This window comes from Colletotrichum costaricense (assembly GCF_030867565.1).
Source record: "Colletotrichum costaricense strain IMI 309622 chromosome Unknown Scaffold_6.1, whole genome shotgun sequence".
Taxonomy (NCBI): Eukaryota; Fungi; Ascomycota; class Sordariomycetes; order Glomerellales; family Glomerellaceae; genus Colletotrichum; species Colletotrichum costaricense.
The window spans coordinates 1,875,463-1,899,630 of NW_026848235.1; the positions used below are offsets into that span (position 1 = coordinate 1,875,463).

The window sequence follows — 24,168 nt, forward strand, 5'->3', positions numbered from 1 at the left end:
TGAGCAGAGCGACTACCATCCACAGCCAGGCCGTGTCTGCGGCCCTTCTGGCCCGGATGCGACATGCTGCTTTTCCGCAGCCTGAGAAGTCGAAACTTTTACCCTTTTCAGACGGGATAGTGGATATCGGGTCCGTTCAGGGTCAAGGGGGGAAGGGGAGGGGACTGGGGGAGGGATGGATCGTAGCAAGAAAGTGTTTAAAAGAGGCCATCACTGGGGGGGGGGGGGGGGGGGGGGGGGGGGGGGGGCTTAAGAGACTGACAGTGAGAGAGGGGAGAAGGAAAGAGGATCACAGAGGGAGGTTCAACTGTCAGAGTCCCATAGCTTTTTTGCAGTAACCGCAAAGAGGCATTGCAAGGTTATGGGGGGATTTTAGTCGCACTGTCGCAGAGGGGGGCATACCTAGCGCGGTGCCTTTGTGACAAGGGGACACAAGGCACGCCGCGCAGGGCCAGAAGAAAGAAAGAAAAGGGTAGGGACAAGCATGGCGGCGGCGGCGCGCGCCAGGCAAAAGAAGGGTGGCACGGGTGGGGGAAAATGGGAGACGAGAAGGAAATGAGAACCTCACTGAAGTATCCGTACCCTCTTTGATGTTTCCCCGGGGCATCATCCCCGTAGGCTACGGAGTAGGTACACTTTTCTGCCTGCCAGACTCCCAGTGCCTGCCTACCTGCCTGCGCGCGGCCTTGGTGATGGTCCGCTTTGGACCCTGATGTGTACGGAGGACGTACGGATAGAGGGGGAGGAGGAGACGGGGGCGGAGAGACGTCAGGACGACGATATTCTCTCCGTCTCTCTCCCTACGGAGTACACAACAAGTAAGGTAGACTCAGAGAGGCAGAATGTGAAAGAGACGGCGAGTGGTGGGTACCCCAGCCGGCGGCCCCGCAGAGCGGCTTCCGCGCACTTTGTGATTGTCGCCCTTTGCCGCCAAGACCTGGCATTTTCGGCTTCCCGGAGTAAGGTTTCTTGTCCATTGTGTTGCCCATTTTGCCCATTTCCTGTTCCAAAACTCTCGCGAGCTGCTCTTGCGGACGCTGAGCTCACGTGAAGTGGGAAAGCTGTGAGAGATTCCGAATTTCCGGGGGCCTGTCCTGTCCTGTCCTGTCCTGTCCTGGCTGCTTGGGTGAAGTTGCCGGGAGTTCAAATGTGGCAGGTAAAGTAAGGTAAGGTAGGTAATAAGATCCTGTAAGTCATCGATCGTCTGACTCCCCTATCAACCCATCTCTCTATATCTCCCCCCTCCCCCCCCCAAAAAGTCAAAGCAAGTAATCAAGTCACGTAGTACAGAACAACTTTGGGTAGTATAGCACAGAAGAATAAGAAAGACAAAAAAAGTTGTATAAGAGGGCAAGCAGCTGTTCCGTGTAATTCGGCAGTGGCGCGGCAGGCTGGCAGCAAACCAAGCTCTCGGCCGTTGACGGGATAGGTTCGATCCGAGGCAAAGATGACGACGGGTGAAGAGAGTACCCTCCCAGATCAATGGGGCATTGAGCATTGGGCATCGGGTAGGATAGCGTGGATAGGCGAATGTGAATAAGAAAAAAGTGAACGCTAGACGGGCCGGAATTATGCAATCAAGTCCGGACGTGACTACGTCCAGTCTAGTGGAGCATCTCTTCGTCCTTTTTTTCCCTCTCTCTTTCGCAGCCGGCTCGACGCGGGGACGGACGTCAACCCGCTTCGGTTTAATGCTGTCTCACAATTCCTGGTGTCCATGAATGGTTTAATCATCATCGTCGTCGTCGTCGTCTTTGCGTCGTAGTCGAGTGCGGGCCCGAAGATTGCGCGCGCAATCTCACAATCTCAATCGCATTCATGGAGCGCATTCATGATCCATCGTCTCATCTGATCGAGCGGGGGGATCCCTTGAATGAATGTTGCAAAAAAAAAAAAAAGGAAACGGCTGACGGGTCGGAGGGAATCTCCTCTTCCCCCCATCCTTTCCCCCTCCCTCTTTTGCTCTCATGGGATGCTCATCCTGACCTAGAATGCTGACCGGTGCGGGTGTGTGACGGGAACGCGATTGCGGACCCGTGATTGATCCTCTGCTTTCCAGAATCCGGGAAGAGAGAAAGCCCTCGGCGAGAGGAGAGGGAACCACCGCGGCCAGGGGCCTGGAAGGGGTGACGAAGCGACGAACCTCCCTGCTTTGCTTGAAGCACCACAAAAGCGCACGCTCACAAGACAGACAGACACCAGCCCTCGCCGGGGGAGGGGGTGTGCCTTGAAAGCCCATCCCATGGTGCGAATCACGGATAATGGTGCGTGCGTATTCCGTACTCCGTACCCTGCCCTCTTTCGTCTCCGTACGGCAACGGGTGCTAGGCTTGCATGGACCACTAGGCGTTCCGCAGTCGCAACGTTCCCTTGCTCGCGCGCCTTGGGTGTGGAGCCTTCAACCTCTCTTCCTCTTCCAGCCCCCACCCTCTCGAGTCCACGTCCGGTCTGGTCTGCAGAGACACTTCATCAACCGTCCCAGGAATTCGGTAAATTGGATGGAGACAGCGCGATAAAAACGCAAACTCTCATCTTGTCCAGACTATGTTTGCGGCCTGCCTACGCCGGGTATCTTTGAGAGGCGACGAGGGGTGGGTGGACTCAAGAGAAAGAGGGCCGCTGGTGCCTGTTCCCTTGTCCTTCAACGGGTCCCCCGCGGAGTCGAGCTCAACGCTAGAGATTTCACTTGATTTGTTCTCTCGTAATTGCCATTGTTCGGCTGCCGTCCGTGGTCTTCCGTTTCGCTGCTTCGTCTAGAGACACCGCAGCCCCAATGATCCCCAATGATCAGAGAGGGGGAACTGGGGACGAGAGCACCCCCCCCCCTCTTGCTTGGCTCACGGGCCACTGTCAGCCATGGGGTTCCCGATAGTGTTGATCAACTTGGGGGTGCTTGACTGGGCTGAGCTGCCATCCTCGAAGCGATGTAGCCCTCTGTTGCAACTTGCCGTGCCTAGACAGGCTAACCTTGCCCAATACACACGTCAAGGTCGTCCACTTCGTTTTTCCGATGATCTTTCCAGGACAAGATCGTTTGTTATCTCACGCCATTGTCGGCGGCCGCCTCCATGGGGTGGTATCATGGGGTCGTAGGTGTGCGCAGCCCATTGTTCAACCCATGATTCTGGTCGCAGTAGCCCAGTAAGTTATGGTGTGACATCGAGTCACACTTGGAGAGTGTCAACCCCGGATTCTGGTCTTCGCAGGCGTCCAAAACCCGTATTGCGCCTGTTCCAGCCGGTCTTCTTGATCCAACGGCGAAGCTGCGAAGCGCGAAGCGCGTGTGCCAGGCCGAAGAGACGATCATGCCATCCATCACATCTGCTATGCACTATATCCGGAATGAGCCTGCTAGATCACCGCCAAACGGGCGAAGGAGTGGTCGGTAATTCTCATCTGCAGCGGCTAAGCCACTACTTCTGCGAAACCTAGCCAGTCAAATGGCTATCCGTCTTCTCGGGACGAATCAGAAGTGCAGAATAGAACCGCCTGCCGGGTATAACCTTTCCCTTGCAGAGGAGTCGCAGCATCCGTACAAGCAGAACAGCAAGCAAGCCAATCGCGCCATCCAGCAGCGTCATGGAGACAATCGCTCACCCTGCTCTCCGCTTTTCCACCAGTAGACGCTCTGTTTCCGTCGTACTGCCAATGGAATGACTGCAAACAGGCACTCTGGTCCAGAGTTTCTGCAGCTTCTGCTTCGTTTTTCTTTCTTTGCAGGCCTCGTTCCAGAGCATCGGGTCCAAAGTCGGTGAAGACAATATTGCTCTTGTTCCGGAAAGGGATCCAAATCGATGTGCTCCTGCCTCATTTGGAGGTTCGAAACAGACCCGGTGCCGAGTTGAATGGCTCGCCATCTGGCAATCGACATGGCGTCGAACGTTTCCCAGGAAGTGGGAACGGGGGTGGAAGATTGCGCCCGCTTTCCAGGTTTCCAGACTTCCAATGACTGCTTTGCGACATCCACCGCGAGATCCGCTTTCGTGATCTAGAGCTCTCTGAAAATTCCTCTGATTTGGAATCGGGGGAAGACAAGAACTACGCCGCAGACTGTCAAAGGAGATCTGCAGCTCGAGGGCTGAGCACCTTGACTGACAGGGTGCACATAGCAAGAGGCTCATGCTTGCTGTACCACCGAGACATGAAGATGTGGGATGTACCTTTATGAAGCGAGATGTAATCCTGGCCGACGGGCGTTGTAGTAAAGTCATGATGGTAGACCGTAGCGGGCTACTCTCGCAGTAACTTTGGTGTCCAGGCGGCGTCGCCTCAGCCGCGTATCAGTGTATGTCAAGCCGCATACCCCGCGCGCTCAAAGAGGAACTTCACCTACTCGAGACACGTTCACTACCCTGGAAGACACGACTGGTATGCGGAACATCGTGCGCGAAGTGTCGAGGCTGGAGTATAGCTGGTGAACGACCATGATGAGTGGCTGATGTTCGACTGCTCAGCCTGCGAGATGGGCGCGGAAGGCTGAAGCCATGGTCTGCCGAATTGGCCTGGCGGTGTGCGCGGCCCGTTTGGCGGCCAGCTGCGGTTCCATCACAAATACCCAGGGGTGATGACCGGCTGTACGAGAAGTTCAAGTGGGCCGAACAGACGTCACAGCTTGTCGGTAACTCTGTCCCAATATGGCCCTCGCCGACAAAGTCGATGCTGAAGCTCGCTTCCCCTCAATGCTGCCTGAAACTGGGGCACGGTTCTGATCGGAATGGCTTGACGTTGTGGGGGCAGCACCGGTGATGGACCGCTGCGCTCCGACATTGACTATCATCGGTCCTGGGCGTGAGGCAAGTGTGCATCGTGTCGAAGTCTTCATGAAATAGCTTCGAAATTGTGGGTTGGAACTTGGTCATGTAGAAGAAGAGGTTTCGCGCTTATGCGGGGCGCCTGTCGCCCAACAATAGAAGCGCTTCGAGAAAGCATCCTTCGATGAGGTTGACTTTGGAGGATTTTGGCGTTGTGGGGTTGTTGGAAGAAAGAAAGCTTCCCGTCAGTTAGCGCGAACGGTGGTGAGTGCACTGGCCACACCTTGTTCTCAGTGATGAGGTAAGATTTTGCGATAAGCAAGATAAGAGGGGCAGGTACAACCTTTCGACGTACAAGTAAGGTAGGACTAAAGCGGGAAATGCGGTTCTTCCTCCTCGACCTGATCAAGATAAAGCTTCTCTTACGAAGCTTACCTATGCCTTCTATCCATTTAACTCACCACCTTGATAGGAGTTCCAAAGGTCAGCTGATCTCGCAACGTTTCCCAGCAAGTACAATCATTCTTTTCAGTTCCATACCTTACCGCATAAACCCCAGCTCGTGTTGCTCTTCATTTTCCGAGCTGCTCTACGTTCTCGGGGAATCATCGGGTATTCTATCTCTGCTGATCGAGCATATCCAAAGATGCGAAATGATTGTGTGCCTCATGCAAACGGCAAGTGAGAGCAAGACTTTATTGCCGTTGGCCGAAACTCTAGAAGGGAGAGAATAACATCACGACTTTATCGGCACCTTCTAGAAGCCTGATCGACAACTAACTCAAGATACGTTCGTCCAATCTGGCTATACGCTACAGCAAGTGCCAGAAGTTGAGGTGCAGCACTACAGCAGCAACGCACCGACTACAGGCATGCTGAGTCAGCAGATCCACCAATGGGAGGAAGATGACAGACATCGCATCCCACTTTGATGTTCGACGTCAGACACGAGACCTATCAAGGGCGGGCTACGTTTTTCAGTTCAACATTGTCCCTTATTTTCTCTGCGAATATTGTCTTTTTTCGGTGATACCCATGTTATTTTTCAAAGAACAACTTGCTTGATGGCCCAAATTCCATGAAGAACCTCGACTTCAGTCCCGCATAAATCGAGAGGCATCTGCCGCTGGCAGCCGGCTGATTGATGGGAGCCCTGCCCAGCGCCACAAGAGATAGCATCACCATGTTATCGCGATCATCCATCCTGGGCTACCTGTGTCTTTCATGGCCGACAGTTGTGTTTGCACTCAGTCACGCTCACCTTGCCGAACTTCGTAATGCAACTACCCAAGTCTTCCACCATGGCTGGGACAACTACATGCGCGTTGCATTCCCAGAGGACGAGGTACGCAAACACCTAGCACCCGCGAGGCATTGGAAACAGACTGACTTTGCATCTAGCTACGCCCGATATCCTGCACACCGCTAACGCGCGACCCGGCGAACCCCGGAAACTACGATTTGAACGATGTCCTTGGCAACTACTCCCTCACCCTCATCGACAGCCTCTCGACCCTGGCTATCCTCGCAGGGACACCCTCCGATGAACATACTGCTGTCTGGGCTCTGCAGGAGTTCCAGCAGAGCGTCGCGGCTTTCGTCGAATACTATGGCGACGGAAGACGCGGGCCGTCTGGGGAAGGGCGAAGGGCGCGAGGCTTTGATCTTGACAGCAAAGTTCAAGTCTTCGAGACAGTCATCAGAGGAGTCGGCGGCTTGCTGAGCGCGCACTTGTTTGCTATCGGAGAGTTGCCTATACCTGGCTATAACCCGGGCCAAACTTTCAATGAAGATGAGGATTCCGATCCGCTGGAGTTGCACCCCATAGCATGGCCAAACAACTTCAAGTACGATGGGCAGCTTCTCAGACTGGCTTTGGACCTTGCAGAGCGGCTCTTGCCCGCTTTCTATACGAACACAGGGCTGCCGTATCCGAGAGTCAACCTGCGACATGGCATACCTTTCTACGTCAACTCTCCACTGCACAAAGTGTCTCGCGATGACCCAGATTCGACTCGAGCGACGAACGAAAAGACGGATACGTGTAGCGCCGGCGCCGGAAGCCTTGTCCTAGAATTCACCGTTCTTAGTAGGCTCACAGGCGACTCAAGGTTCGAACAATTGGCGAAGCGAGCGTTTTGGGCAGTGTGGAAGGCCAAGAGCGACATTGGTCTTGTTGGTAATGCAATTGACCCTGAAAAGGGCGAGTGGGTCAGCTTTGACTCGGGGATTGGCGCTGGCGTTGACAGCTTCTTTGAATATGCACTGAAAAGCCATATTCTATTGTCTGGCCATGAGCTGCCGAACGTTACCGCCTCAGAGCCACCCACTGATCGGCAGTGGCTCGATCCCAATACATTACACGACACACCTTTAACGCCTGAGGAGAACTCTGCTGGGGCGTTCCTGGAGGCCTGGCACCATGCACACGCAGCTATCAAGCGCCACCTATACAATGACGCGCATCACCCATATTACATGACTGGTCACCGAACTCGCGGGTACGCTTTCACAAGCTGGATTGACAGCTTAGCAGCCTTCTATCCTGGCTTGCTTGCGATGGCTGGTGAGATTGAGGAGGCCGAGGAAGCCAACCTACTATATACAGCTTTATGGACGCGTTACGGGGCGTTGCCCGAGAGATGGTCTGTACGTGAGAGACAAGTCGACTCAGGTATTGGTTGGTGGCCTGGCCGCCCTGAATTCATCGAGTCCAACTATTACCTGTATCGCGCTACAAACGACCCCTGGTATGTGCACGTCGGAGAGATGGTCCTCAGTGACATCAAGAGACTGTGTTACACGAAATGCGGTTGGTCCGGCCTCCAGAATGTCGACACTGGGGAGAAGGCCGACCGTATGCAGAGCTTTTTTCTTGGCGAGACCACCAAGTATCTATATCTGCTCTTCGACCCAGACCACCCGTTGAACAAGCTCGATGCCGCTTATGTCTTCACCACGGAGGCGCATCCTTTGATCATCCCTCGGAGAAGAACGAGGCCAACAAAGAAGCAGGAACGCCGCAAACAACACAGCAGCGTCGAGGTCTACTACGACGAGAATTTTACGAATACCTGCCCTATCCCAAAGCAAGTTCCTCTTACGGGTTCTGTTCTGGCTGCGCGTCCCGATGTCTTTCACGCAGCGAGTTTCGTCAACCTGCACACCATTTCTAACCCACGTAGTGGAGTTGAGTTGGTTCCCGCCGGCAAAGGCAGCAATGGCTCGATATCGAGATACAAGGCAAACCATACTTTTTTCCCCTGGACACTTCCACGCACGCTCATCCCAGACAACGGCACCTGTGCCGCCCTGCCTTTCAAGCCTACACTAGTCATTGAGTTTCCGGCCAATATTCAACAGGGCAGCGTTGGGAGCGCCTTCAATAGCCTGTTCGCCAACACTGCCGCCTTCAAGACACCTGTAGGCGTCAGGATCTCTGCTCTGAGTGGATTGAAAGTCCACTTTGTTCAGGAAGATTCGTTTGATTCAGCATACGATCATACATGGAGGGTCACCCAAGTCAATCATATGCCGCTGGGACGAGATGAGCCAGTTCACATTGACGCGGACCTCCTGAAAGGCATCTCCGATCCTCTATTCAATCGTGTTCGGTATAATGGCTTTGTCGAGCTCATCATGATGCACGGGGAGCCGGAAGAGCGTAACGCCAGTGCACCTGCCCCCGCCGAGGGGCTGGAGGTTGAGATTAGTGACCTTGACGATCAAGTTCAGCTCACTGAAGAGGCGCAATCTGAGCTCGTAGAAGATCAGACTTCCGGCAAAAGTATGAACACTGCCTACAGGTCCATGCTTAAATCCATGATCCGCGCCGTCACCTCTGTCTTTGATCCCACCAATACCCCGGCGCCGCTCCCCGCTGGTGCCAAGGCAAACTTCCATGTTGAGAGCTACATGGGTGCTTTGGCAGTGGGCAAAGGGGCCGTTCCGCTTCCCGATGTTACTGATGCTTCTATCCCGAGTGACGACACCCCTCCGAACCTTTCTTGGCAGACAGTCTATCGAGCAGGCTTCGGGTGTGACGGTCGCCTGCCTGACGAAGCACCTCGCAATCACCAAGTTATTGTCCTGCGCCGTGGGGGCTGCTCATTCAGTGAAAAGATTGCCAACATTCCCTCCTACACACCCTCGCCGCGATCTCTACAGCTTGTCATCATTGTCGACGAGGAGGAGCTCGAGACCAACTATGTGTTCAGCGCTCCTGACTTGTGGGAATATGAGATGATTAAGCCTCACCTGGACGTTGAGCAGGTTACACCGTCGGGGCTGCGGCGGCCGCACCCCATTGCTATGGTGATAATTCGCGGTGGTGGACCAGAGGCTTATGAGAAATTTGGCAATGCCCTCGGTGTGGGGGTTCGGAGAAAGTACTTCATTGAGACCCAAGGGCGGAGGGTGGATAACATCATTGTCCTATAAACTGGGTAACGATACCGTCAGAGTAGAAAAGGAGAGGGTGCTACCCGTCGAATGGAGGTTCATGGTCTTTTGGAGCATAGCGATGCATTGTATATACGGGTCTGGAGGTGCATGATAGATACCATATGTGGAGGAGTTTCCGTTTTGCTTGATCAATTGAAGTTGAATTGCAGTTTCGATTTTTAGCCGTTAGAGCAAGTCCGGGTTTTTATGTTGGTGATGTGAAAAAACAAAAATAAGCCTGAGCATTTGATTTCCTCTGGAGAGCATCTGCCTGGCGGACTTTGATCAAGCTTTCTCTACCCACGCGTTTATCTCTTTTCTTTCATTCTGCGACTTTATTGCATGTTGTACACTTGAATTGTCTGGGCGGGATGGTGTGATTTTGCATGTTGATTGGCCTAAACATTAAATTTCCGATGGAATACCCGTCACTCTATGATGATAGTTTTCCGCTGACTTATGAAGATGCTGACGAGAACTACTTTAGTCTTTATGGATTTGTTACTGTATGAAAGTCAAGCTAAAGCTCCTGCCTTTGAACAACAGTAGAGGTTTTGTGGGCCCAGAAGCACGGATGACGCCAAAGGAAGGCAGGACCCCTAAATCAAATTACCTTCAGCAACTTCGTCCTAATATAGTGGCGAGGTTCTAACCAGGAGCTGTCATGCAACGTTTAGTTCAACTTGCCTCAAACTCAAAATCGAACTACCTCTCCCCAAACCCCATCCCATTAACGGTGTGTCGTGTTTATCGTCTTGCTTCAAGGACACCCTCATTAGCCCGAGTCATACGTTGCTTGACACTGCCGAGCACATCAAGGGATAGGACCGTTGTGCTGCAAGTGAGCACATCTGGAGGCGCATTCTCGATATCTATTACCCAAACTCTTTCGTCTTGAACCTCGCATTGCACAGCACGTCAACGCATGTCTAAGGCTGCGTGATTCGTTCCTCCATCATCGACCAGATTTAATACTTCAAATCTCGTACAGAAATGTACAATAGTGGCTGCGACAAACATCACACCTAGGCCCTTGTTGTTGATGAGACGGCCGGCTCGGTTGAGACCTGACAGGGTAGCCCAGCCCGCCATACGGACTGGAATCTGAAGTCATTTCTCCAAAGTTCAACAATCAAATCTCAGGTATGGAGTCGCCCTTCTTTGATGCGGAGCCTCAACCCAAGGCCGCGAGCTTCAAGGGCCGACTTCAGATGCAAGACTTCATGTTCACCCCGACCGGCGAACCGCCCAGCACCAGTAACGCCAGTACTATTACTGCCAACAACGTTTCTACATCTCCCAGCAATTCCCCGCGGCGGCCCCTCCGTCGTAGTCCACGAAAGCAGACTCCACTCGGCCCCGTCCCGTCCCCGAACCGAGTCACCAAGCAGACGGCCGGCCGCCGCACCAAATCGCCAGCCCTCGAGTCCGCTTCAACATCCATCTCTCTCAAAGTCGAAGAAGCTGAACAAGACTTACAAGACATCTCCAACGAACCAAGCCCGAAGCCAGAGTCAACCGCAAAACCGAAACCAAAACCAAAACGCAAACGCAAGGCCGCCGGAGGCTACGCGCCACCCTCAACATACGCCCACCTCCCCCATCTAACCGACATTCTCGCACCAGACCTCCTCGTCCTCTTCGTCGGCCTCAATCCGGGCCTCCGCACCGCGGCCATCGGCCACGTCTACGCCCACCCCTCCAACCTCTTTTGGAAACTCCTCTTCTCCTCGGGCATCACCCCGCGCCTCTGCGCCCCGACAGAGGACCGCGACCTGCCGGCGCTGTACGGGCTGGGCAACACCAACATTGTTGCCCGCCCGAGCCGCAACGGCGCCGAGCTCTCCAAGGCGGAGATGGACGAGGGCGTCGGAGCCCTCGAGGAGAAGGTTCGGGGCTGCAGGCCCGAGGTTGTCTGTATCGTGGGCAAGTCGATCTGGGAGAGCATCTGGCGGGTGAGGCACGGGAGGGGTATCAAGAAGGAGGAGTTTCGGTACGGATGGCAGGACGAGAACAAGAACATGGGTGTCGTTGTGAAGGGGGAGCAGGATCAGGGAATCGAAGGAGATGGTGTAGAGGCATTTGAAGCGTGGGTTGGCGCCAAGGTCTTTGTTGCTACCAGCACGAGTGGTCTTGCTGCATCGCTCCGCCCGGCTGAGAAGGAGAGGATTTGGAGAGAGTTGGGTGTTTGGTGTGAGCGAAGACGGGCTGAAAGAGAGGCCAAAGCCGATGCTTGAGGGCAGCGATCAACAGCGGTGTCGACTGCCTGGGGCAGTAACAGCGATTTCACAAAGTAGTAGGGGGTTGGTGTTTGTCAACGCCGACGTCGGCTTATTTTAAAATGGCATTTCGGCAGCTTTTGGCGCAGATTCACTCAGCATAGTTTCGGCCACCTAGCATATCATACTTGATTTGATTCGTTCATCAATAACTAATGGTTCATTTTGCCGACCCCAGCGATGGAACCCGTCCCCATGATCATGGGACTCTTCCAGCGTCGTTTGTAGGGTATCTTGTTCCATAATAAAACTCCAAGAAACCCAAAATACCAATACAGCCGACCCTTATGCATGTAACCCCATCCATCATTAGTATACAAAGGTGCGGTCATACATCCATCATCGGTTGCGCATTATGCTGCGAAGACGGTAGCGAGAACAACCACAACAACGGGCCAGAAGCCGAGTGTCTCCACAGCGGTGCGGAAGGCAGCGGAGCCGACCTCGTCGGAACCGCCGGCAGCGGTTGTGCCGTTGGGCAGGGAGCCGTTGATGAGGATTGTCTCGTTGCCGTTGTACTCGCCAATGTTGACCACGGACTTGTTCAGCGCGGCATAGCTGCCGTTGCCGAGGAGCGAGTTCATGTACTCGGTGCTGTTGTTCTCGTCGCAACCGCAGGGCTGATACTCTTGGCAACCGCACAGCACCGGCTTCGTCTGGTTCTGGCGGGCTGTCTCGTTGTAGTACCGGTACGGGTGGCTGTAGGGATACATGTGCGCGCCGAGCCAAAGACCAGGCCAGAAGGCCAGGGCACCACCGACGAGCAGGAATGGCACCATGTTGCCCCTCCTTGCGCCGGCCGAATAGGGCACCGTCGCGCCGCCGCCATAGTATCTGCCACCGCCGTATGCTGGGACCGGTCCACTTCCCGTCCTTGTCGATCCCCCAGAGCTATCGCGAGAACCGCCTCTCGATGTGCTTGATTTCGTGTTAGTCTGCTGTCTGCTGCTTCTGCTTCTGCCCGAGAACGGCCACCTCCACCGTCCGGTTGACGAAGAAGGGGAAGAAGACGGGGGTCTATACCTGGAACCACCACTGCTGCTACCACCACTTTTTGAGCCACCTGATGAACCGCCTTTTGATGAGCTTGATCCTGAAGAACCAGAACCGGATTTGGAGCCGCCGGAGCGACTGCCACCTCCCGACCGGGACCCACCTGAAGAAGAGCCTCCGCCGCGACCGCCGCCGCCGCCACCACCGCCCTTGCGCTTCCACAGCTTCTCGTCCTGCTGGGTGTCGTCGCGCTCGGATTTGGGGGCGAGAAATGCGACGTCGGAGCCGTGGAGACCGGGTTCCACGGCGGCGGCCCACGCGGGCGCGAGCAGCGTCAGCGCGACGACTGCGAGATCTAATCTCATTTCCGCTTTCGGTGGGATGTGTTTTGCTAGGCCCGACTATTCGGTAGGAAGGTAGGTAGGTGTGTATGCGATGCTGATCGAAATGCGACGCTGCAAAAATGCCAATCTACAGTAAGCGATGAGGCCGTGCAAGTCTCGTGTGCGACTCGAAAGTGATCAGGCCAAAGGTTGAAATTGGTATGAGCAAGATGCAAGATTGAAGAAGGTTGCAGGAATTGGCGGAAGTGGGAGCGAGTGGAATTTTGTCTCTTTCCCGTTTCAAGAGTGATGGATGGGCAGGGCGTGTCAGAGTGCCAAGAGATTCGAAGTGACGGTCTATCCACACTGGCAGGGATGCTCGGACTGGTCCAATATGCCGTCAGACGATGGGCTATGTGATGTGTAATGGACTGTGTGGTCTGGTTGCCACCACACTACCAAGTATGACGGAGGGCCGGAAGAATTGGTACGCCCTGAAAGTTGTGTGGTTGCTTTCCTTGTCCTCCTTCCGCTCTGAACAGCTTGGCTGTGTTCGGTAGGATTTGGGTAAAGACGGAGTTCGGTTTACCGGTAAGGTAAGGAAGGTACTTTGGGATCGGCGCAGTAAGAGTTTCCTGGGTGTATGCGGCGGTTGGAATGCGCGATGAAGTCAGGCCGTTGAAAGAAGGATTGGGGTCGGTGCGTGTCTTTCTTGGGATGTAGGGGTGCCGCAGTCTATGATGCAAGCAGGGGCGTTGCCTGTCGCTTGGTAAAGTTGGTAAAGTAAGAAGGCTCTTTGGTTCTTTTGGTGAGAGGGTGTTCTCGAAGGTCTTGAAAGGAACGATGACGAGGGGGAAGGCGGGAAGCCTTGGATATCTTTATAACTCCAGCCAGTGGAGGCAGCATCAGCATGCTGCTTGCCTTTTTCAACTTAAATCATGATAGGCAGGCAATAAGCATTTGGTAAAGCCAAAAGGTTGCGGCACAGCCGTTTGATCCTTCCTATGGATCCGCTCCCATCGTAAACCTCACCGTAGGCTGTTTCTCTTTAGAAAATCCATGGCTGGCGCCCCCTGAGCCCTGACATAAGCTTCGGAGACGGCGTTTTCTCATGCACCACCAAGGCACCGAGCATCGATTGCGATGGTACACGATCCACAGTTTACAAGATATCAAAAAACATACCGACAAACGCAGTTGCTCACCGCACACCGCCGCCCGTTTGCAGTCACCAAGGTTGTTTCCAGCAGGGTATCTACATAAAGAGTGAGCCCTCTGTGCCTCCCTTGAAAGTAAAGTGGAAAGAAGCTACGCCACGAACCGCGATGGATGATCGCCTGTCTAGTTCAATAGATCATCCCTTGCGCCGTTTGGTTCTTATTACCGCCTTGCCGCCTCTCTACGGAATCGACAAAGTCGAATAAGTAATTAGAAATCTAGTGAGCGAGAATCTCCAGCAGAGCAAAGTCGGGCGATGCTAAAAGGACTAGCTTGGGGACTTGGAGCAAGCTTGAAAGGTACCTTGGCACACAGCCATCCGCCCGCCACTACACAAGTTTCTGCCTAATAAGAGCCCTGGGATGACAATGTTCCCACCCATCTCGCTTATTCAAGCTTATTCGATGCTGTGGTTGTCACGTTCAGCAATGACTCCAATAGGCTGATTGAGGCTGTGCATGCAGTGCATCACATTCCGCCCGCCCCAGTTGGCGGAGCGGACAGCTCGCACTTGCTCGCCTCTCATCTCAATTTCGTCACTCACTGGTCAACGTGCCTGCTATCGGAACGAGGTCTCATCACGGGCAATCGTACCCTCTCACTCTAACTCCCATGATCTAACTTGCTCACCGGCCTTGTTGCATCACGGTCATACTGGTCATACTGGTACTAGCAGTATAATCAATGTAGCCTATCAGTGCCAGACCTTCATACCCCAGAGACAACACTGAGGTGAAACTTTTGGCCCCATATTCTTCAGCATTGCTTCTCTCGTCCCTGGATGCCTCGCGAGTTGCCTTGCGCCACTTTTCCGAACCTTTCGGACCTCGTGCTTCCTGCATAGTATTGTTGCCTCCACAATCGGGCGGACACCTCAAACCCCCTCGCATCAATACAGGCTCATTCGATTCAACTCATCATACCGATGTGCGGGTCTCGTCTACTCTGATTCAATTTGTCTGACCAAAGCCTTCTTTCTTATTACCCTTATACCCGCGTCCTACCTACCCCTTCGGTCTCGGTCAGACTGGAAACCAAAGGTTCAAAGGAAACCAGAAAAGGCCTTGAACATGAGCGGCCCCGACAAGAGTCTGCTAGACCGCTTGAGCGCGCTGAAAGGCGGCAGTCCCGGAGTGTCATTGGACAGGTCATCAAAGTAAATAAGAAGAAAAGACCACCGGCATCTTCGGGACCACCAATTTGCTAAGGTTTTCTATCACAAGTGCCCTGAATGTCTCCCTCACGGGCATCGAGCCAGCAAAGCCGCCCTCGAGGGAGGATGCACTGGCCGCTCGGTTGAGGTCTCTGAGAAACACACCCGAGCGCGAGGAACCGCCCCAGCAGTCCGCAAAGGTCACCACACCAGCGAGCTCTCGTCTCGGTCAGCAGTCTCCGGCGTCCCCATCTCGGGCATGGTCCCACACGGGCGGACCACAAGCAGCAGCACCGCCCCAGTCCCAGCCGCAGCAGCAGCATCAGTCCTCGAGATCGCCCGCGCCGTCGTCCACCACCGCTCCGGCTCCGGCGGCTCCGACGGTAGAAGCGGGGGATGATGACGTCGATCCCCTCCTTCAAACAGATGACCAGACACTCGAGGCTCTGCTCAGCGATGAGGACCTTAGTGGTGGTGCGCCGCAGCAGTGGCAATCCGACCACAAAAATGAGCCCGCCAGGGTCAACGCCCTTCTAGAAGAACTCTCGAAGACTTCGGTGGACCCATCCCGGGGCAATGGGCAGGACAACTCCGATGATGATGATGACTCGGATGGCGGGGAAATGGGCCGCGAGGTGAATGACCTGCTCTCACAGGCTCTAGAGGAGGCGAAGTACAACTCTCGGCGTGAGCCCATTCCACCAACGCCGGGCGATGGGGGCCAAGGTACCTCACAGGAAGAAGATCATCAAGGTGTAGGTGATGGTGACACGGAGCTGTCCCTCCCCTCGGTTCCTTCGACTATCGCAGCTCCCAAAGCAGACAACGAAGCCCAAGGCGGCGGGGGCAGCGGCCTCCTCGACCTAGGACTTCCCTCCGTCCCATCCAGCGCTCCCAAGCACGCCGCCGCATCAGACTTTGACAACGACATCGCGGCCCGCATGGCCGCGCTCAGCGGTCTCGGGGGACCCTCGTCAGACGGCGGCGGCGGCGGCATGGGTCTACCCTCCGTACCGACCTTCCAGCCCGCAGACCGCTCTGTGAAGCAGAAGCGGCTGACTTCCAAGACCGGCTACACCGACGAGGATGCCGCGACGTGGTGTACGGTCTGCCTGGAGGACGGCACGCTGCAGTGCCTGGGCTGCGAGGACGTCTACTGCACCAGATGCTGGCACGAGATGCACGTCGGCCCGGCGGCGGCCTTTGATGACCGGACGCACAAGGCTGTTCGGTTTGTCAAGCCGGGTAAGGATAGCGAAAGACGGGTTATGCTGGGAGCGTCATGAGGAGAACCTGTAAACAATGTTTGTGCATTCTGTGTCGCTTAAAGGGAAAATAAAAGACTACCGACCCAGCCAGTTCCCTTCCTGTCATCGTGTGTGTGCCTTGACCCATGTTTCAATACAAAATTCCACGCTTCCCATACCGTCGATGATATGCAATGTGCTTGTTTTACAACCCTTTCCCGTATATGCTCGGCACGATACTTCTGTTATCAAGGGTATTCCTACGACTCAACTAGGCCTCAGAGGATCCGGCACCGTTGTTTCCTTCCTGCGTACCGTAGCTAGTCTTCTTCGTGCGTCCCGTGATATCCTGCCAAGTTGCTCCGAACCTGCGACCGGTGCTTGCCAGCAATCCCTCCTCTTCGTCTTCCTCGGCGTCCTCGTCAACCTCGGACACGTTGAGCTTGGGGGCGCGGAAGAGTCCAGTGACGAAAATAATGAGGAAGATACCGAGGAAGACAAATTGGGCCCAAAAGTCTACTAGGCCAAAGAAGGGCCACGTGATTGCGATGCGGTTGAGAAACTCGGCCATGATGGAAGGCGTGCAGACCTTGAGGGCCTCGGGATCCAGCGCTTCAGAGCACTGTACCAAATAATCCGGTCTGTCCTTGCAATCGGGGGTCTCGCCAGCGTGGTGAGGGGCTGTGCAGTATGTCTGAGTGCCGTACATGGAGTACTGGGGAGCAACCATGTTCGCGATAGTGTAGTTGATGGCAAGAATAATAAGGGCTAGCATGACTGTCGCAATGAGGAGGGCTTGCGGCGCAGTACGTCCCTTGCGGATCTGAAAGATGCGAACCCACAAGAATCGGATGCCGATCGTGGCGATGCCCGTAATTGAACTGCTGAAGAAGAAGAGGACAAGGAGGGCCATCAAGACGTAGTCAATCGGGAAGGCCTTGGCGGACTGAATGAAGATCCAGTTGATGGGCTGGAAAATGTTGATGTGACCCAGGATATATCCGCACTTGCCCTTGCAGAAGGAGTTCTTCGCCTTGTCGATACCCGTGATCAACATGGAAACCCAGATCAGGACGGAAAGCAAGAGCAGTAGGATACCACCGAGAAGCTTGATGGGTCGGAAGACGGCGCAGACCTTGAGCCAAAATCTGTAAATGGTGCTGCGACCTTCTCCGGAGGCCTCGGCTGCTAGCCTCTCGCGACGCGTCAAAGTGCGCTCCTCGCGAACCAGTGCCTCAAGTTCACGCCTGTCCTTGGACGACATACCCTCAGGACGACCGGCATTGCGCATTTCAAGCTGGCGCTGGCGCTCACGGTTTTGTTCCAAAGCGGTTGCGGTGCTCTCAGTAAGTTGGGGCGCAGAAATTGACGGCGCAGACTTAATGAAGGACATGGGAAGCAAGGCGAGTCCAGCTGCTGTGTAGATGACATACAGCAGAATTCCGAGGGTAACGAGGAGTCCAAGAGCAAAGGCAAGCGCCTTTTGGCCGTTATTCTGGACCAAGATGCGCTTGAAGTAATCCAGGTCCCAGTGAGCACCGTTGTGATCACCAGCTGCCGGTACGAAGAAGCCGACCAAGAAGAGGATCAGGACCAAAACAACGAAGACGAGTGTGTACTTCAGCGCGCTGATGAGGCGGCTGCCGAATGAGCGGCCTTCCTCGACTTCGATCTCATCGTATTCCTCATGCCAGAAGTAGGCGAACGGGATGATCAAGAGACACAGCAGAGCATCGAAGCTATAAAGGGAATAGTAGACGATGCGCAGTGTCTGAAGGATGTCGTGAACTCGCGCCTCGGTAGCCCAGTCCTTCTTCACGCCAAGCGATGCGTGTGTTGTGGACGAGATGAGAGCGATGTCGACAGGCAGCAGAAGAACGGTTGCCAGGAGGGCAGTCAGACTGACAATAGCGACGATGCTGACTATAGCGGATCGCTCCCGGGGTGTCTGCCAGGTGAAGGTGGTAATGATGGCAGCCAGGAGGCAGAAGACGACTGCGGCGGCGTAGGCCACCCAGATGAGACTGGTCTGGAGCAGGCCTGCGTTGGCCATGATGAATCGTGGTTTGGCCGTATGGCTGTAGCGTTCGATGGCAATTCTTTGGACCGTAGACCTTTGTTGATGTTTTCTGAAGAATCAATAAAGCTGGCGCAGAGCTGTGGGCATCGTCATTGTTTCACTGCTTAATTCCTCGGTGCTTGGGGAGCTCTAGCTTAGCATGCCTCAGTAGAGGTTGCGCCGGGTGACGTAACACGGGCAGCAGAGTTGCCTGAGCTGCTAGCTCCTGCCGTGGCGACAGGTTTAGCGAGGCCCCAGCTGCCAGTCAATCTCTAAGGTAGGCAGGAAGGTAGCTTGCCTGCCTTAGTGTGCTGCACCTGAGCGTCACAATGCTGATAGGGGGCACGGGGAGCTGCTGAGTGCTGCAAGTGCTGAAGTCTAGATCGCTGTGGGCCTATGTACGGCAGCACCTGCACAAGCAACTTTGGACGCCCCGGAGCTTCGGCTCTTTCTTTGATCCGCCTGCCCAAATCTCACCAATCAGAATGAGTGACACGCTCTCATGGGCTTTTGCGCGACCAGAGCTCTTGGAAGGACGGGAGCTATCTTATTGTTCGATTGATTTGCGACAGACAACCTCCAGCCTTGCGCTTCTGCAAGTCCACGATCCTATACACCGCCCCTATACACTAATGACAGTAAGGATACCAGAGGCAATTGACTGAGACTGTCAAGATGCAGTGCTATACAGAGCTCACGCCACCCACTGGTGTGCAGTACAGTCTCAGCTTGCCCTTCATCTCGGCGCAAAGCAACAATCTGGTCGTCGCAAGGGGCTCTTTAATACAGATCTTCTCGACAAAGACCATTTCTTCCGAAGTCGACACATCACAGACCCGAGAGCAGCAGGCTTCCAGAGCCGAAGAGCCTTACGACCGCCGATTGAACGACGATGACGGCCTCGAGTCCTCCTTCCTGGGCGGCGACGGCATGCTGGTTCGCGCCGACCGATCAAACAACACCAAGCTCGTGCTTGTCGCCGAATTCCCAATATTTGGCATTGTGACGGGACTGGCAAGAATAAAATTGCAACACTCCAAGTCAGGGGGTGAAGCTCTCTTGATTGCTACAAGAGTTGCCAGGCTGAGCTTGGTCCAGTGGGATCCCGAGAAACACGCACTCGAGGATATCTCCATTCACTACTACGAGAAAGAAGAACTAGAGGGCTCGCCATTCGATGGTCCATTGAACAATTACCGCACATATCTTGCTGCCGATCCAGGTTCGCGATGCGCCGCCCTCAGGTTTGGCCCCAGATACATCGCCTTTCTACCCTTCAAGCAAGTCGATGAGGACATAGATATGGATGACTGGGATGAAGATGTGGATGGACCTCGGCCGGCAAAAGAGCCGTCAGCTGCAGCGGCCACAAATGGAACTAGCAACATAGCAGATGTACCATACTCAACATCATACGTCCTCCCTCTACCGCAGCTTGATCCCAGTCTCCTTCATCCTGTGCACCTCGCCTTCTTGCATGAGTACAGAGAGCCCACCTTTGGCATCATATCCTCGACACAGCGCCGCTCCCACACCTTACCTCGCAAGGACCACTTCTCTTACAAGGTCTTCACGCTCGACTTGCAGCAGAGGGCCTCGACCGCGATTCTCTCCGTCAACAACCTACCCCAGGATCTCTTCAAAGTCATCGCTCTGCCAGGTCCCGTCGGTGGCGCTCTACTCGTCGGCACAAACGAGTTGATCCATATAGATCAGTCTGGAAAGCCGAACGGTGTGGCCGTCAATGCCTTCACCAAGGAAACCACAAACTTTCCTCTTGCAGATCAGTCTGATCTGGATTTGCGGCTCGAGAATTGCTACATTGAACTCATGTCTGCAGAGAATGGGGAGTTGCTCATGGTCCTGAGCGACGGGCGACTGGCCATCATCACTTTCAAGATCGATGGACGCACAGTCTCAGGAGTCAGCGTTAAGCTCGTCCCAGCCGAAGTTGGCGGCAATGTTGTTCAATGCAGTGTTTCCTCCATCTCGAAGCTCAGCAAGAATGTTTTCTTCCTAGGTACTACGGGAAGTGACTCGCTTGTTCTCGGCTGGACACGAAAGCAGGCGCAGAATGCACGCAAAAAAACACGGTTGGTCGACGATTCATTCGAGTACGACCTGGACGATGAGGATATGGATGATGGCGACGACGACGATCTGTACGGTGAAACGACGACAACAACGATTCAACACGGTGCGACTGCCAATGGGGTTTCTAAAGGAGGAGACTTGAGTTTCCGCATCCATGATTCCTTGCTGAGCATAGCGCCTATCAAGGATATGGTGTCAGGCAAGCAAGCATTCGTCCCAGATAGTGAGGAGGAGAAGAACTCAATCGGTGTCGTATCTGACCTGCAGCTCGCCTGTGCGGTGGGTAAGGGCAACGCTGGCGCTGTTGCTATCATGAATCAAAACATCCAGCCGAAGGTCATCGGCAAATTCGAGTTTCCAGAGGCTAGAGGATTCTGGACCATGTGCGTCCAGAAACCCATTCCGAAATCCTTGCAAGGCGATAAGGGGGCCAATGCCGCAGTTGGCAGCGAGTTTGACGCTTCATCTATATACGACAAGTTCATGATTGTTTCTAAAGTCGATCTAGATGGATACGAGACGTCAGATGTTTATGCTCTTACTGGTGCAGGCTTTGAGGCGTTGTCAGGGACCGAATTTGATCCCGCGGCTGGCTTCACCGTGGAGGCGGGTACTATGGGAAAACATCTGAGGATCATTCAGGTTCTCAAATCGGAAGTACGGTGCTACGATGGAGGTAAGTTGTGTTGCACTCCGTCTGGAGTTTCGCCATCGTCGCTAAACGTTAATCAGATCTCGGGTTGAGTCAAATCCTTCCGATGCTCGATGAGGATACCGGTGCTGAGCCACGGGTGATCAGCGCCAGCATCGTTGACCCTTACCTTCTTCTCATCCGGGACGACTCGAGCATTATGGTGGCTCAGATAGACAGCAATTGTGAGTTGGAGGAGATGGAAAGAGAAGACGACACATTTCTCTCTACGAAGTGGCTTGCCGGATGCCTGTATAAAGACACCCACGACCTCTTTGGCCAAAAGACAAAAAATGAGGCCACGACAGAAGACCGCAACATTTTCATGTTCTTGCTGAGCGCGGCAGGGGCTCTCTATGTGAGTATCAAACATCATCCGGCTGGGGCACATTTTGCTAACCTATTGACAGATATACGCTCTCCCTGACCTTTCCAAGCCAGTCTACGTTGCTGCTGGCTTGACCTACGTCCCCCCATTCCTCTCTGCAGACTATGCCGTCCGAAGAGGCACAGTACAAGAGACGCTGACTGAAATCTTGATGGCCGACCTGGGGGACGCTACCGCAACTTCACCACACCTCATCGTAAGTCTTCTCGCATTGAAGGAGATGGTAGCTTCCGCTAATCTTTTGTAACAAAAGCTTCGTCATGCAAATGACGATCTCACTATTTACGAACCGATTCGTCTCACAAAACAGGACGAATCCGTTGGTCTGGCCAAAACTCTTCATTTCCGCAAAGTCAACAATCCTTCTCTTGCTAAGAGTCCTGTCGAAGTTGCCGATGACGATGCCAACGAGCAACCGCGGTTTGTTCCACTTCGGGCCTGCAGTGACATCAACGGTTACAGCACCGTCTTCTTGCCTGGCGCCTCGCCGTCCTTCATCATCAAATCCGCCAAGAGCAGTCCGAAGGTTGTCGGCTTGCAGGGTATTGGTGTGCGCGGCATGAGCTCATTCCATACAGAAGGCTGCGAGCGTGGCTTCATTTACGCTGATTCCGAGGGCCAAACGCGAGTCACACAGCTTCCCACGGACGCGAACTTTGCCGAACTGGGCGTTTCTGTGCGCAAAATTCCCGTGGGAGATGCGGTTGGCCTGATTGCCTATCATCCACCAATGGAAACCTACGCCGTTGCGTGCAGTGTCTCTGAGGTCTTTGAGCTGCCGAAGGACGACGACTACCACAAGGAGTGGGCTAAGGAAACCACAATTATATACCCCCGGACCGAACGCGGCATCATCAAGCTCATGAGTCCTACCACCTGGTCCGTCATCGACACGGTAGAGCTTGAGCAGCACGAGGTAGCGATGTGCATGAAGACGCTTCACTTAGAAGTCTCCGAAGAGACCAAGGAGCGCCGTATGCTCATCACCATCGGGACCGCTATTAACCGCGGCGAGGACCTGCCCATCCGCGGCCGTATCCTCGTCTACGATGTCGTTCCCGTCGTCCCGCAACCTGGCCGCCCGGAGACGAACAAGAAGCTCAAGCTCGTTGCTAAGGAGGAGATTCCCCGCGGTGCCGTCACCGCCATCTGCGAGGTGGGCTCCCAAGGACTCATGCTCGTCGCCCAGGGACAGAAGTGCATGGTGCGCGGTCTTAAGGAGGACGGCACGCTATTGCCTGTCGCCTTCATGGACATGAATTGCTACGTGACGGCGGTCCGCGAGGTCCGCGGTACGGGTTACTGTCTCATGACGGACGCTTTCAAGGGTGTCTGGTTCGTTGGGTACGCCGAGGAGCCGTACAAGATGATGCTCTTTGGCAAGAGCGCGGGCAAGTTCGAGGTGTCGACGGCCGACTTTGTTGTTGCCGGCGATGAGCTGCATATTGTTGTCTGCGACAAGGATGGCGTGATCCACGTGATGCAATTCGATCCAGAGCGTAAGTCCAACTCTTGAGCACTATCCAGCCGTCCACAATCTCAGAAACTAATACTTTTTAAAGATCCTAAATCACTCCAGGGTCATCTCCTCTTGAACCGTGCTTCCTTCTCTGCGGCACCAAACCACCCAACAGCAACCCTCTCCCTCCCCCGAACCTCAGCATCCCCGTCACCCGCCAATGCCTCCAAGAACCCGCCCACGACCCTCCTCCTGGCCTCCCCGACAGGCGCCCTCGCCTCCCTGAATCCCCTCGGGGAGCAAGCCTACCGCCGCCTGACGTCCCTCGCCAACAGCATCGCCGGCGCCGTGCCCCAGGCCGCGGCGACGAACCCCAAAGCCCATCGCCTACAGCCCCTCGACGCGCGCACCCCCGGCGTCGACACCAGCGCGGGCCGCAGCATCGTCGACGGCGCGCTCCTCGCCCGCTGGAACGAGCTCGGCGCCGGGCGCCGGTTCGAAGTCGCCGGCAAGGGCGGCTACGGCGACGTCCTCGAGGTCAGGGGCGAGTTGGAAGGTGTCTTGGGATGGAGCGGCATGGCCTACTTTTAAAGAAGCAGAAACTTTTCCGCCATTCTTTTAGATAGATCTAAAAATGAGCCGAGAATTTGGAATTTAGGCGAATGTTTGAGAGAACAGAATGGGGGGTCGAGAACGAAAAGCAAGACAAGGAGCTAGCTGCTGATGGGTTTTCTGGTCTTCTGGCAGCGTTCTCTTACTAGGGTTAAGCAAACATCCGAGATAGAGCAAAGCGTAGCGCTCGTGTAGTATCCTCCATTCCAAGGCGTCATTTTTGCGATCGACAAAGACTTTGTGAAATAATGTTATCACAGCGAGTACATTAGGATGTGGGACGATTATTGACGCACATGGTGTAGAAGATGTAGAAAATGTTCATACTGATGGGTATACTATTTACTTAAACTAAGAAAATTTCCGCTTCTTTTGATGATGCGGTATGTCATTTGCAAGCTCTTGCTGTTTGGCAGAATGTTGATGCCAACTCGGCCCCATCAACGTCTTTGCTCATT

At 54.5% G+C, this 24,168-nt stretch overlaps 8 protein-coding genes across 8 annotated transcripts; 6 read left to right on the forward strand and 2 right to left on the reverse strand.

Moving 5' to 3' along the window:
• Positions 1-56: 56 nt before the first annotated feature.
• Positions 57-338, forward strand: CCOS01_06835 (uncharacterized protein; the record flags this gene model as incomplete). The annotated part of the gene is made up of 1 exon (XM_060455003.1): positions 57-338. One exon carries the CDS (start codon positions 57-59, stop codon positions 336-338), a length of 282 nt encoding a protein of 93 aa, XP_060314703.1.
• Positions 339-3,010: 2,672 nt separating this feature from the next.
• On the forward strand, positions 3,011-3,145 carry CCOS01_06836 (uncharacterized protein; the record flags this gene model as incomplete). The annotated part of the gene is made up of 1 exon (XM_060455004.1): positions 3,011-3,145. One exon carries the CDS (start codon positions 3,011-3,013, stop codon positions 3,143-3,145), a length of 135 nt encoding a protein of 44 aa, XP_060314704.1.
• A 2,789-nt stretch (positions 3,146-5,934) lies between these two features.
• CCOS01_06837 (glycosyl hydrolase family 47) lies at positions 5,935-9,191 on the forward strand (the record flags this gene model as incomplete). Its single annotated transcript, XM_060455005.1, has 2 exons — positions 5,935-6,096; positions 6,153-9,191. The coding sequence occupies 2 exons, from the start codon at positions 5,935-5,937 to the stop codon at positions 9,189-9,191; spliced, it is 3,201 nt and encodes a 1,066-aa protein (XP_060314705.1).
• Positions 9,192-10,339: 1,148 nt separating this feature from the next.
• On the forward strand, positions 10,340-11,431 carry CCOS01_06838 (mismatch-specific thymine-DNA glycosylate; the record flags this gene model as incomplete). Its single annotated transcript, XM_060455006.1, has 1 exon — positions 10,340-11,431. One exon carries the CDS (start codon positions 10,340-10,342, stop codon positions 11,429-11,431), a length of 1,092 nt encoding a protein of 363 aa, XP_060314706.1.
• A 395-nt stretch (positions 11,432-11,826) lies between these two features.
• CCOS01_06839 (uncharacterized protein) lies at positions 11,827-12,831 on the reverse strand (the record flags this gene model as incomplete). The annotated part of the gene is made up of 1 exon (XM_060455007.1): positions 11,827-12,831. One exon carries the CDS (start codon positions 12,829-12,831, stop codon positions 11,827-11,829), a length of 1,005 nt encoding a protein of 334 aa, XP_060314707.1.
• A 2,246-nt stretch (positions 12,832-15,077) lies between these two features.
• Positions 15,078-16,446, forward strand: CCOS01_06840 (uncharacterized protein; the record flags this gene model as incomplete). Its single annotated transcript, XM_060455008.1, has 2 exons — positions 15,078-15,163; positions 15,231-16,446. The coding sequence occupies 2 exons, from the start codon at positions 15,078-15,080 to the stop codon at positions 16,444-16,446; spliced, it is 1,302 nt and encodes a 433-aa protein (XP_060314708.1).
• Positions 16,447-16,678: 232 nt separating this feature from the next.
• Positions 16,679-18,460, reverse strand: CCOS01_06841 (LMBR1 domain containing 1; the record flags this gene model as incomplete). The annotated part of the gene is made up of 1 exon (XM_060455009.1): positions 16,679-18,460. The coding sequence occupies one exon, from the start codon at positions 18,458-18,460 to the stop codon at positions 16,679-16,681; it is 1,782 nt and encodes a 593-aa protein (XP_060314709.1).
• A 681-nt stretch (positions 18,461-19,141) lies between these two features.
• Positions 19,142-23,689, forward strand: CCOS01_06842 (CPSF A subunit region; the record flags this gene model as incomplete). Its single annotated transcript, XM_060455010.1, has 5 exons — positions 19,142-21,236; positions 21,293-21,609; positions 21,662-21,835; positions 21,893-23,138; positions 23,202-23,689. The coding sequence occupies 5 exons, from the start codon at positions 19,142-19,144 to the stop codon at positions 23,687-23,689; spliced, it is 4,320 nt and encodes a 1,439-aa protein (XP_060314710.1).
• Positions 23,690-24,168: the final 479 nt, after the last annotated feature.